The 13,605-nt window shown below is 37.8% G+C and overlaps 1 protein-coding gene across 1 annotated transcript in view; it reads right to left on the bottom strand.

The window, feature by feature from the left end:
• The window catches only part of SVEP1 (sushi, von Willebrand factor type A, EGF and pentraxin domain containing 1), a 122,892-nt gene that overhangs the window by 50,820 nt on the left and 58,467 nt on the right, over nucleotides 1-13,605 (bottom strand). The window contains exons 12-24 of the mRNA XM_051789247.1: nucleotides 13,233-13,427; nucleotides 12,076-12,197; nucleotides 10,011-10,119; nucleotides 7,919-8,107; nucleotides 7,375-7,608; nucleotides 6,714-6,875; nucleotides 5,857-6,018; nucleotides 4,882-5,043; nucleotides 4,206-4,300; nucleotides 2,972-3,068; nucleotides 2,254-2,367; nucleotides 1,273-1,386; nucleotides 255-456 (exon numbers count right to left, since the gene is read on the bottom strand). Of these exons, the coding sequence (XP_051645207.1) occupies nucleotides 255-456; nucleotides 1,273-1,386; nucleotides 2,254-2,367; nucleotides 2,972-3,068; nucleotides 4,206-4,300; nucleotides 4,882-5,043; nucleotides 5,857-6,018; nucleotides 6,714-6,875; nucleotides 7,375-7,608; nucleotides 7,919-8,107; nucleotides 10,011-10,119; nucleotides 12,076-12,197; nucleotides 13,233-13,427 (1,957 nt within the window). The remainder of the gene's footprint in view (nucleotides 1-254; nucleotides 457-1,272; nucleotides 1,387-2,253; nucleotides 2,368-2,971; nucleotides 3,069-4,205; nucleotides 4,301-4,881; nucleotides 5,044-5,856; nucleotides 6,019-6,713; nucleotides 6,876-7,374; nucleotides 7,609-7,918; nucleotides 8,108-10,010; nucleotides 10,120-12,075; nucleotides 12,198-13,232; nucleotides 13,428-13,605) is intronic.

The following is a 13,605-nucleotide window of genomic DNA, read 5'->3' as shown; positions in this document are numbered from 1 at the left end:
TATTAAAACCATGCAGTCCTATCATGCTCACATTCCAAACTCTGTATATTTTCTTTGCCGTCTACCTTGGAATTTTTTAAGAGTGAGGACACTATGATATATTTTCTTGTCTTTTAAAATCTCTTTTAGTATTCATAAGTGGACCACTTATATTGGATCAGGCTACCAAAAAGCTTGCTGAAATCTAAGAAGTCTGAACCACCACAATCTGTCTGACTTTCCACATTGTATTACATTAATCATCTGTTTTTCACCTGAAGCTGTTGATACCATCTCTGCATGTAGCTCCATTCCTACAGGGTCTGCTGAGACACTCATCAATGTTTCTTTCACACAAGACACCAGTAAAACCTGGGAGGCACTTGCAGGAGAAACTCCCAACTCGATCTTCACAAATAGCCCTATTAAGACATGGGTTTGAAAGGCATTCATTGACCTCCATTTCACAGTGAGCACCTGAGAAAAAAAGAATAAAGTGATAGCTTTGGTTTGAATCAATTTAAGAAAGAAAATTACTAAGCCATCTCTCATTTTCAAGGACTGTTAAGTGGACATAGAAGAATTCCAGAACTATCTTTGCAGTTATAGAAATTAACACATAGCAAATTGTCAGGAATTTAAATGTATCTTGACCATTACGTGAGTAATTTGAGCTGAATTAGAAAATCACCTGAAGAATTATTTGGAGCAACTAAATCTGCTACAGAAGATATTTGGCGGAAACATTAACTCTAAGGAGAGATGTGAAGGCCAGAATTCTGGGATTTCTGATGTGAAAGAAGCTCTATGTTACAATGACTGAAGAATGAAGAAACTGAGCTCTTTGGCAACATGATAACAGATACATGTATTTGCTACAGGAATGTATGAAAGCAGAAGGAAGCCAAGTATGGGGATTGGGAGTAGTTTTAATACAGACCATCTTGTCTATTGTTATAATATTTTTCTTTTAAAGTAAAATTAAAACCAACAATTAGAACCCATGTGAATGTCCTTATTCTTTCCTAAACATCTCACATCACGTTCACGGCAAAATCAGTAATAGAAGACCCAGCACTTAGTAAATCCTTCTGAAGCCACTTTTACACTACAGAAACTCTGACAGATTAGATGGACGTAAGGAATCTAGTACATCCATATCAACATATTTTATATATATATATATAAAATAAATATATTGCTATATAGCAATGAGATGGAAATAGTTTGGGCAGGGTAGGAAGACGTTTTATCAGAAAGAGCAAAGGCTGATTTAAACAAAACAAGGTGTACCTGTGAATCCTTTTGCACAAGTGCAGTGGTAACTGTTCTTGCCATCAACACAGTGGGCTCCATTCAAACACGGACTGGAGCTACATTCATTTATGTCTTCCTCACACAAGAGACCTTCAAACAGCAAGGATTACAAGGCATGATCAAGACATAGTCACTGTCTGCATGCTGCAGTGACTGGATGTGGAAAACAGAACAACACCATACTGCTGGCATAACAAAGGCCACTGAGAGCAGATGAAAAAATTCCATCATTGACTGCTTTACTGCAAACACCTACAGAGATTCTCTGTGTTATTTAGATGCTGGGATGCGAAAGAGGCAAAGTCCATGGTATGTCTTTATAAAGTTTAAAAAACAATCCAGCTGGTGCTGCTGTTAATAAATATATAGCCATAAACGTGGACAATGAGGGAGACTATTTCTGGTGGAAAACAGAAAGCCTTTTTTTTTTTCAATCACACAAAATTATCTCCTTGATAGTTTATTTCAAGATTTAAAAAATTAGGTGCTGTTTTGGCAAAGTACTCAAGCATATTAGTTTCACCATAGATTTCAATACCTTCAATGTGCATGCAGATGACAGTTAAAAACACTGAGAAAAAATATAAGCAAAAGCCCCCTCACTTATTCATAGGAAGCAGTAAAGCAACTGCAAAAATGTTTTGTCTAGTCAGGCCACACTCAGTCTCACAAGCACTTTCCCTGTGAGTGTTAACTATCTCTCTAAATTTTATTCCTTTTTTCAGACCTAAAATGCCACAAAAGAGAAGCATACATACATCCCCCCCCAGCCTCAAATGCTCATCCTTTTATTTCAAAATCTATTCACATGCAGTAGAACCTTACTCTAACCTGTAGATCAGATTGTTTTCCTGTTATAATTCCATGGGTGTGGAATTATACAGCACTTGTGTTTTGTGTTATCTACGTGGCACAGAAACAATGCCTGTTCGAAGAAAAGCTATGAAGTGAAATTACCTGAATAACCTGGTTGACAATGGCAAACAAAGGTCCCAATGCCATCTTTACACATTCCATTGTTTCGACAAGGAGATGATTTACACTCATCAACTTGTGTTTCACATTTCAAGCCTAGAACACAAAATAAAGGATTCAGAATAGGGAGGCAAAATTTGAAATTGTTCAGAAACGGAGATGTCATGACTACTTAATGTTTATTATCTTCTTATTAGTTTGTGTTTTAACAGACCCGAGGAAAAATGTTATTAGAAAGGTGTGATGCATGTTTGGCAACAGATTGATCAGTTCCAGAGAGTGGCACTTAATATCTATCACAAGTAGGCTTGATAACAGCCGAATTATGAGACATCTGTTTGCTTTGAAGAAACTGGGAAGCCAACACCAAAAAGAAGTAGAGGCACAGTACAAGTACAAGTGGAGATTTCCATCTAGAGTGCAAATTTCCAGCTTTTGTTAATCACAAATATTGGCAAGTGATAGGATTTTCAAATGCACTAACTCCATTCAAAGAAATCCCATTCAAAATCATTTCTGCTAAATACAAGATAATTCAGCAAGAACATGAAGAAGTATTTACTTTCTTAATACGTATTCTAAATATATGATGGACATTCCAATTTGTTAGGCTATATTGAAATGTTTTGCTCCTTTACACTTGCTCATGTTAAAGGCATTGAGACATATTAGGTACTCCACCTGCTTCTCAATTTTTTACCTGTATATCCAAGTGGGCATATGCAGATATATCCACTTCCCAGTTGCTTGCATGTCCCATTATTGTGGCATGGTTCCAGAAAACATTCATGAAAGACCTGCCAGAGGCATGAATGATATAATTACAGCAAAGGTGGCACAAAATTAAACTGTACACCCTATAGTCACTTTGGAAAGATGGGATAAAAAAGTCACCAGCATTAACTTCTAGTTCTTCCTCTTTGTCTCTGCAGCACACCAACTATTCTTTTTTATTCATACAGAAAAATGCCACACATCTGAAACATTCTTTTAAAATTACCTTTTAACCAGCAAAATGTGACTGTCACAGTTATTTCCTCATAACTTTCTTAGCTATGATTCTTAATATTTTATGTTAAGATATCCTTTATTTGTGAATTCTCCACTTTGCCTCCTTTGACATCAGCTAGTCACTTCCTGCTACTGACCATCAGGTCAGCTGGCACAGAACTTCACTGTGTGGCATTATTTCTTCTATTGTAGCAAACCTGAATGCATCAAAACCCTTGAATAAATGATCAACTAAAACCACAGGAGATAAGTTTGTCATCTGTCCCTATGTTATATAATGGTTCAGGCCAAACTTATCATGAGTCAACTTTGCTCCTGTTTACACAATATCCCAGTTTTAGACTCAATCAAAGCAGCCTTGTCAAGGGTTACACACTGGGGGTGAGATGGTGGGAGGCATCTCTGGTAAACATTGTCATTAGAGTAGTTTCACACAAGGATTTGCCTGTGTTTCAAAAGGGGTACTCACAGTAGAAGGGAGCTCTCTGTTTGCCTCCTCTCAAGTGTATGTTAGTATATAACTCAAGACTTTACAACTGAGATTTAGATGATTGGTAGCAGTTTCTGGAATTCAGCATATGGAAGACCTCAGATGATTGAGTATAGTCAATCTACTTTTTATATATTGGCTGAACGTCTTCTGTGTAGTTTACAAGTGTAATAAATATTTCACTCATCAGGTAAAGGCTTTAATTCCAAAATTAAATACTGTCAACAGCTGATGCCACCTCCCCTGTTCAATGAAAGTATTGCTATGATTATGAAGAGAGTTTGAGTGTTCCCCCCTAAACCACTGCTTCCATCTCTTCAGGAAATATTGTCAGCAAAACAATGACATTAGAAAAGGTCTTAGTCATTCACTGCTGCATAAAGCACTTTTTCTTTCATTTGAGATAGTACTGATAAATAACACTTGTCCTTACCTGACTGCTGACTTTGTACTGTTTGCTGATATTTTCTGGAAAGGCTGGTACCATCATTACACTTTCCTCAGCTGCTGAAAAAGTAGAGCCAAAACCTAAAGAAGAAAGATATGAAAGTACTGTTAATGACACTGCAGGGCAAGGTCCCTATTCCATGAGGGCATTATAACTGCATGTTAGAAATGCATCTAAAGGTATGCTGCAAAAAGTGAATTTGTGGGAATAAAAAGCAAACTTTACAGTACTGTTACACAAATTCGTATTTGTAAGGACATACATTTCTAAAACATATATGTGTTTATATATAAACACATGTGTGTACATATGAAAAAAATTATATGTTTTATAAACAGATACATGCATGTATACAGATATTAGTGTATATTTATATATATCTCTACAGCATATACATATATATATATATACACAGCGTACACATACACTCACTCTCTGCATATGTATACTCTGTTTATTGAGCCTGGGTATGATTCACACAGTCACTCCTGTGACTGTAAGGCCACATCAGTAGGCAGAACCAGTTGTGAACTTCACTGGTTGGAATCAAAGGTCTACTTTTGTGAAGAGAGTAAGTGGGATGCTTTCTGTTAAGACCACTGATGGCTCTCCTTATATTATCCCTTTATTCACTTTATCCAGCAGAGATAATTTGGCTTACTTGAACAATCTGTGATGGATCTGGCACCAATGACAGTAGTTGTTCCATAAAAGGGGCAAGACAAGCAGTAGGACTTTCCTGGGTCTGGTTGATAGTAGTCTCTGGGACAAGGGTGGCAAGGTGTCAAACCTGTACGAGAGAACTCGCCTGCAAGACATGGTACTGCAAGAAAAAAAGGCCAATTTTTTGAGTGATCTGATCTCTTGCATCTCCACCCTACCTTCCCTCACCTCTTTTTGATCACTTTCCCCCCCTCATAGTCCCTCCTTAAACTTAAAAGGAACAGGATGAAACCTGCCAGGAAATGCCTATTTAAATTCTTCTGTGAGGTGACATGTCTTTCGCAAAGGACTATGGATATATCAGGGAAGTATTTAATTCTACTACTTTTGCTGCTCTGGGGGCAGCTTTCAAATGGAACTTCCTTTCTCTTTTATCTCTCACACCTCTTTTAATTTTTTTCCTTTGAGAAGGAGTAATGATGAAGAAAAGGTTTTTTTGTACCATCAATCCCTGCAGATTATTTACCCTGGGAATCCTTCTGGCGAAGCTTGTCCAAAACAGATGATGAGAATTTCTTGGAAAGCATTATGGAACAAACTCTGTTAAAATTCAGTATTTTTTACAGAAAATGTGAAAGCTGTTCCAGAAATAACAGTGACAAATATCATTCCCTTTCTCTTCTGTAAGGAAGAAGGTTTTATTTTCATTTAGGTACCCATCATGTATCTCATTTTATTTATCTTTAGATAAGAGTCCACTTTGGAAATCAGGAGGAGGGCAACTGAAATTATCAGGGTATCAGGAAATGACCTATCATTTTGCTGGGAAATGTTGCTTGGTCCACACTCAACCACAAGAGGAATTCAATCTCAGGCAGATGTATTGAATTACATTAGCTGATGTTCAAACAACAACTTGGAAATTTTTAGTATTTAGTTTAAAAAAAGTCTCATTGCTCCTTTTGTTACAAACCTCCACAAGCTGAGACATCTACTGCGCCTCTTTTTACTGTTGATGTGTTTTCTGGGCAAGAGATACAATTCCTGGATCCAAATGCCGGCTGATATGTTCCAAGTGGACATGTTTCACAGGTCTCAAGACCATTAGATGAATACGTTCCCTGCTTGCACTGAGCTGCAAGGCAGAAGAATTTGGAAATATTAAGCAAATCTCCAACATGGTTTCCGATCTCTGAAAATAATGCTGAAATCACACTACATGTCACAAGGACTTTTATTTCTGGAGTTTACTCTACTCTGAAGGACTTCATGGGTACAAAGAGCAAAAAAAAAAGACAATTGTGGTAAGCTACTGATAGTGCATTTGTGAATTATTAACCAGTGAATTCTCCTCCAATCAGCTTCACAGATAATCTACTGCAACTCATTTCAATCAAAAAAATTAATGATAAGACAACAAAAAGGAAATAAAACTACCAACTTCTTTTTCAGAACAAGTCACGGAGAGATAATGGTTCTGAGTTGTTCAATGCCTCAGCACTGTAGTGGAGTGGGGCTGGCAATGACAAAAATGATATTATTTTAAGTTTATTAGTCACTGCAAAATGGGATCACATTCTCAGAAATGAAAGACAGAAATGAAGCAAATCTTCAAGGGCCAACTCTTCTTAAAACATCTACTCAGGCATCCTGCAAGCTACAGCAGTGGTGAAAACTTGGATTTTTCTCTATACATGTGCACCAAGGTACAATTAGGAATGCTCCTCATTTCACACCAGTATGAAGTACCCCCGTACTTCCACCATGGGGATCAAAAGGATATCACCAAGCGTTCAGAAGTGGCTGTCTGAATAAGACAAAAGTTCTCACCTTTGCATTCAGAGATGCTCCTAGAGTGTAGATACTCAGTATAGCTACCAGATGGACAACTTTTGCATTCCAGCTGCCCTTCCTCATCTTGGTAGGATCCAGTCCAGCAGCTTTCACAGGTAAGATGCTCCAGGGAGTAATAGGTACCCAAAGGGCAGTTGACTGTAATGTTGGAAACATAAGTTTCCTTCAGAGTGAAAAATCTTGCCCCTGGAAGTTCCCATTTAGTCAAACTGTTTATATGAAATGTGACTCTGTTCCTCAGCAGATGGGGTATCTCTCCGGAACACTGCAAAAATTTAACTATGCACAGGAAATGGAATCCAATTCCCTATCTTAGCTACGCATCACTCACAAGACTAACAGGGTTGAAAGACGGCATACCAAGCTCTGTTTTCTGTGTGTGACCAAGCATGGATATGCCTGATTTCCCCATGGGAGTGGAATCCTGGGTACAAAAGCATCCTTTTTTCCACAGGCCTTAGTTAGGAACATAAACATTCTCTGGAAGTCAAACTGTGCAAAGCATTTTTGCAGTTTATTGTTATGAGAGACACAATCTCTGGACTGTGTCAAATCATAACCCTCTGCAAACATCCTCTAAAACCTTGCTTTGCAAAAAGATTCCAAATACATGTAAGAAACAAGTCATCTGGCTTACCACACATTCTCCCTCTCAGCACAGAACCAGGCCTGCAGAAAAGAAAGGCCTTCTCCGTCTCCAGTGAGTTGGTGTCAGCTACAATGAGTTCAGATGCAAATTGAAAAGAATACATGGGTTCCTTATGGAGAGTTCTATTCAGCCTGTTCGTGATTGTTTCCAGAGTTTTAAGGAGCCGTCTCTGGTTTTCCAGTTCCAATGTATCATTCCTTTCATCAGGCAGTGGCACGCTAGCTGGAATATAAACAGCAAACACGAAAACACACAGATTTTACAGTCAGCACTTCCACTGTACTCTGGAATATATCGAGGGCATCACTCAAGCTTGTCAGTGGAAAGTGGAAAGCACAAAGCCCTCCATGAATATGAGGCTGTGATCTTTCCCTCAAGCAGAAAGTCTGTGATGAAATGGGGCTATGACTGTGTCCAGAAAACTGTCATCTGCATCTTCACCAGGCTTCTGTGAACTGAAGAAGTTTTACTGAATGTATTGAAACACTATTTTTAAAAAGGAAGCGGAGGACAATATTTTCACTTCTCTCACCTGTGATATTAAATATTAACTTGATTTTTTGGTCAGTCAGTGGAACATTCAGCTTATGCCTTTTGATGCGAGCAGGTGCTGCTTTTACGGAGGCAGAGAGATGCTTGGATAAGTCTTCTTCTTGTGCTGCATCAACAAAATCACCATACGAATAATCCAGGTGGTTTGCTGTCCCCCAGCCAGCTGGTCCTGTGGGACATTAAGAAAGAACAAAAAGAGAAACAACATCATGTGGAAAATAAATACCTCTACTGATTCCTAAAATACAACCCCAAGAGAATGGGGTCTGTTTGAAACTTCAGATGATGACTGTTGACTTTGTCTCCTCACAAGTGCCTATTGTACCCTCATTTTGACTAATAAAAAGGAAAAACCAATCTCATTCCTAACTGATATGGTAGAGATCTTTGTGCAGTTAGCCAAGCTTTAGAGAAATAGTTACAAAAGTTACATATTGCAATTCTTTCTTCCTCTGTCTTGCATTCACTCTCACCTGCCAGCAACATCTTAAACAATTCCATACTGCTCTTTCTTCCTCTTCCTGCTTAATTACAGACAGCACAGCCTATGCCATGTCTCCTTTGCATCTTCTCACAACTCCTGAACAGTTGTAACATTGTCTGGCCTCTCAAAAAAGGCATCACCTTATGTGCTCATTACCTCCAGACAGGCATTTTCTGTTATACAGAGAGCCAAATTCAGCCCCTGTATAATATCCTTCACCTGCAACATGCTTTAAATCAGAAACAAACAATTCTTTCTGTGTATAATCTACTTCTTCATATTGACTAATTGTAGAGAGGCACGGTCTATTTCATTGATCTAGTTTATTTTTAGAAAACATAAACATAGGAAAAAAAATCTGCCAATTACCTCTTAGCAGTGAACTAAATTTGGCTTAATTTACAGTGAAAACTAGGACAAGTTGACCCCACAACTTTGAGGGTAATACTGTATGAGTATTCCACAACTAATTTTCTAAACTGCTGTCTCTTATGACCTGAGGAGACAGGTTCTCCTGTCCTGCCTCCCCAGTGTAAATCATGACAAATTCCTGAAAAACAGCAACAATGTTACTCTGGTAAGAGGTTGAAATGAACCAGAAGAGAATAGGACCCCACATTCCATGTCCTTAACACTGTTTCTTCCAAATGCCCTTACAGGTTAGTTCCAGCTGTCATCAGTATTCGTCCTTACTCTGATGACAACTGCAGACTCAACATCCAGCCCTGCCCCACGTCTGAACACAAACAAATGTGCTCTCAGACTGAGTGAAGCATGTCTAAAAGGTGAGCACAAGCAGGAAACTCTACCAACTAACTCCACTATAAACCTGCAAAAGAAACACAGTCCTGTGACAGAGTACACATTGTGATGTGGACCTGACAAAATGCCTTCTGCTCAGATAGGTACTATAAGTTACCCATTTTCAGCTTTTCTGCTCTGAGCACCCCCATGGGACTCAGAAAGGCCAAGGACAACAGCAGTACAACATGGACACTAACCAGTTTGAAAATGGACTGAAAATGACAACTTACTTGTCATAAAACAATCACTGCCACAAGACACAAGGACTGTCACTCTCTTCACTCTGATATAGCTGCAGTCATGGTGCAAAACCTGCCCTTGCACACAGGATGTAATTTCACAATTACTGGGCAAACTTAAGGTTGTATAACTTTACACAGTGAGGGTTCTGTGCAGATTCAAACCAGCATCATAGATGTTCCTCATTTTCATAACAATCTCCAAAACAATTTATTGTACCTTTTCTGTCTTTTGGTTTGAAACTGCACATTTTTAAAAAGTTTCTTTCTTGTAGGCTAACCAAGCAGGTTTCTAAGACTCTGTGTGTGTGTCCTTCTCTCCCCTCCCCACCATGAGGCACCTCAGCAAACCTCTACACTGTATAGCAAGCAGCATCAATACCAGACATCAGTTACAGGATATTTTTATAAAACCCACGATATAATTGCTTATTACATTACAAGTGCCACAGTTATTTTAAAAAAGTATCTTGTAGAAGACATTTTTGCAGGAATTATGCTGTATTAAACCTGGATGGCTATAAATCTATGGAATCCATAATTACCAATGGCAAACCCATTTTCATAATCGTAATTATATTCCAAGCAATGTTTCTGTGTCTGATCTTCCAATCTGCAGTCAATATCATCAACGTCATTACAGAATGATGGGACCTTCCAAGATAAAGAAGAATAACATTAAAAAACATAAAACCACATAGCCCTCTCCACTAACTTAAAAAAAATTAGTTACAATGTAAAGCACTGCTTCTGCCACTGACACCAGATTTCCCCTTTCATGTCTCTTACAACCTTGGTAAGGTCAGTTGAAAGAAGCATGTTCTATTGATAAAACTGGGAAATAAGAGGGCAACTTGCAGGTGTGCAAACTTTTTGTTATAGGAGATCTTTTATTTTTAAGAGATGTCAATTCAGTTAACCACTCTTGCATGTGAAATCCCAGAATACAGAAATAAATTCAGGCTTGTTTCTCCCTACAAAAGATGACAGGTGAGCTCACGTGTTTAAAAGCATCTGTGGTTTTTCCAACTATGTTACTTGTAATTGTGTCATGTTGACAACAATGCTGGGACTTTTTTCTAGCTTTCAATCTTATTTCTTCATGTCCACCTCTCCCTATCCATGGAAAAGGACCCATGCACCAAAAAACCTCAGAGGACAGAGAAAATAATCTCAGGAGGACAGAAATCACAAAACAGAAAACTCAATAGAAACCTTTGTGGTATCATTTATTTCTTCCCTCCATAAAAGCAGTGGAGATTAGAAATGAATAGATGACTGCATGACTTTTGATAAAGTATGTATTTCTTGCTTTTTCCAGAAAGGTTTGAAGCAAGTTGGCCCTAGGCCATGTTTTGAAATTGTTCTGTTTTTTCCATATCAACTTTCATTGGAAAGATGGCTCCTGCCCATTCCTTCCCCCCCTTTCAGATCTCTGCTAGAGTTTCAAATTCTTGAGAATAGGAATAAGCATATTCAAAACAGCCTTTTTGAATGTTTTCCCAGGCTGTTGCATTTTGATGTAATTGCTTGGAAGCTCACTATGTATTTTTTCCTTTTTATTTTCTACTTCCCAATAGTAACTGTCTAAGTACTGGAAACTGGTTGTATTGGGCTCTTAGGGGAAAGAAACAGAAATTAAACCAGTCAAGATTTCTCTACTGGAAGAGAATAAACCTGAAGCAAGGCAGGAGATTAACAGACATTTAGGTCCAAGCATCAGACATTGTCTGACGTGTTATGTAAGGTTCCAGCCATTTGACAGGGGTTACTGGCATATATTCCAAAATTGAAGGAATTTGCCAATTAGCTGTATGTGCTAACAATGTTTTTTAGTTACAAGGAAAGCTTTTATTTGCATATGAGCCATGTTCTGCAAAAAGCCCGTGTTCTCTACTGGAACAATGCTGTCACACTTGGCCTGGACACCCACTCCTGAGACCACAACTAAAAGTTCTGCTGTTTCTGCTTTTCAGCTGAGGACAGATTTGTGGTTTAAGAAGGGAGATTGTGATATTGAAGTGGAAAGCAAGAGACATGGTAGAGAAGTAACATGGTACCTCTTCAAATTCAGGGCCATGCAGCTCTGAATGACAAGACTGAGAACTCGTAACCTCAAGAAACCCAAGCAAATCACTACTACTGGATTTAAGTGCCTGGACATACACACCAAATGTGGAATTATCCATTTGTATATGTATGTTCATTCACATTATATGGATATATATCACACATATGCTATATAAAATGCATTTATTTTACTATCACATCCAACTTTCAAAAACAACACTGAGGTTAGGGGACAACTGACTGGGGTTTTCAAAACTGCACAGGTTCTATTTGGAAGCCTACTGAAAATCTACCTGCAGATCCCTAAGCTACTTGGACATATATGCTGTCCCATATAATTCCACACTGAAGACTAAGCTGAATTACATTAAAATGCCAGGGAATCATCTTTATTTTTAAAGATGACTTGTCATCATCTGAAAAAGCACAGATCTCATTTATGAGTTACTTTCCTTGTACAAAATCAGTTAACTGGAAAAAATAACAATTATGTATATTTTTTAAGAAGTATATAAAGGGAAGGAGTATTTACTAACCTACCATTTTACCAAGTGCACTCTGGAATGCGTCAGTAAATCTGTTTAGAAGATTGTTGTCATCACATCGTGTTGCTTTGTAGAGCATCTCAAAGGATTTGAACCCATGGTTTGCAAAACGATTTACTGAAAAATTTTGGAGAAATAAATTTTTACTGATCAGTGCAAAAGCTTTATAACCAAAATCAAGATAATTCAGGCTGAAACTGGAATACAATAAGGTAAGAAGCACTGTCTTTAAATCAGCAGCCTAAGTGGATCACTCATATCTCAGCCAATGCAGTTAATACAACCCTTTGGCAGGCATCAAATTTACTGGAAAAGCTAGAAGACATTAAAAGAAAGGTCATTTATGTACTTCAGCATTTTCTTAAGGGAAGAAACCTGTAAGCTGTCAACAAACTCCATACTTACTTTTTACTGAGAGAGAAGCAATAAATATTAAAACTCTTATTACTAATGCTGCTAGGCTAAATATAGAAAATTATCAGCCAGAATTCAATCAGAGTTAAGTTCCTAAGTGTCCAAGTTACAGATTTTGAATTGATAAATAGCTCTGAAACATAACTCTTGCTTGTTCACAGCTGAAACACTGTTCTTTTTTTGCTGAAACCAAGAAATCAACTTTGATGGAAATGGATGCAACATGGTACCAAGACTGGTTTCCAATGTAATTCTAATATATTCATCTTAAAAATATCACCAAAGGTGGAAAATTCCACAGCTGAAGTTTTGATGTGTCCAGCTCAAAGAAAACACATGAACTCTTCTGATCCGGTGGTAATTAGATATGTAAATAGAGCGCACACTATACATTTGGATCAATAAGTTGCAAATACTCTGGTTATTCTTACTGAAAAGACTCTGTTAGTGTTTGTAAAAAAACTGTTTCAATTAACCTGTCTGCTTTGCGTCTTTGCTGTTTTGTGATTCCTAGGATTCAAATTCACTGCTATACTTGGGTTTCAGACAGCTTCTGAAGTAACACATTTACAGACTTCCAAGCATTATTTCATAATATTTGTAACAATTCAGAGGCAGTGGACGGACATTTGTTATAATGAAATAGAAGTCAAAATTTCTAAAACATTTTTATTTACTTTATCATTAAACATAGTGTTTGGTGAGTTGCAGATTTATTTTAGTAACAGTAAGACTTACAAGAGCAGCTAGGCCACTCTGGAGAGTAGGGTGGCTTCCAGAGACCATCTTCATATGCACAATAGTAGTTTTCACTTGATCCTTCTGAAAAGCTGTAACCCTCTGCGCAGTGCAATGTGCAATTAACTCCTGCTTCATCTGATGTGCATATAAAATCCCCATTCACAGGCTCAAAGGATATTTCACAGGGAGAACCTGTAAACAATGCAAAGATTTATATATTGATGAATGTGGTGAAATATGTGATCCTGCAGGAAAATGGCACTGAGAGGGTTTCCAAAAGTACCTAGTATTAACCTGATCTTGCCTCTGTTGAAGTATTATTTGTTACTTCCACAAAGTCAGGATCAGGCTACTGCTAAATAATTCTCAA

Source organism: Manacus candei, unplaced genomic scaffold (assembly GCF_025592945.1).
Source record: "Manacus candei isolate 608988 ecotype Guabito, Panama unplaced genomic scaffold, ASM2559294v1 h1tg000027l, whole genome shotgun sequence".
Lineage (NCBI taxonomy): Eukaryota > Metazoa > Chordata > Aves > Passeriformes > Pipridae > Manacus > Manacus candei.
The sequence above is the reverse complement of the archived record's forward strand: the minus strand, read 5'-3'. Positions and strand labels throughout refer to the sequence as shown.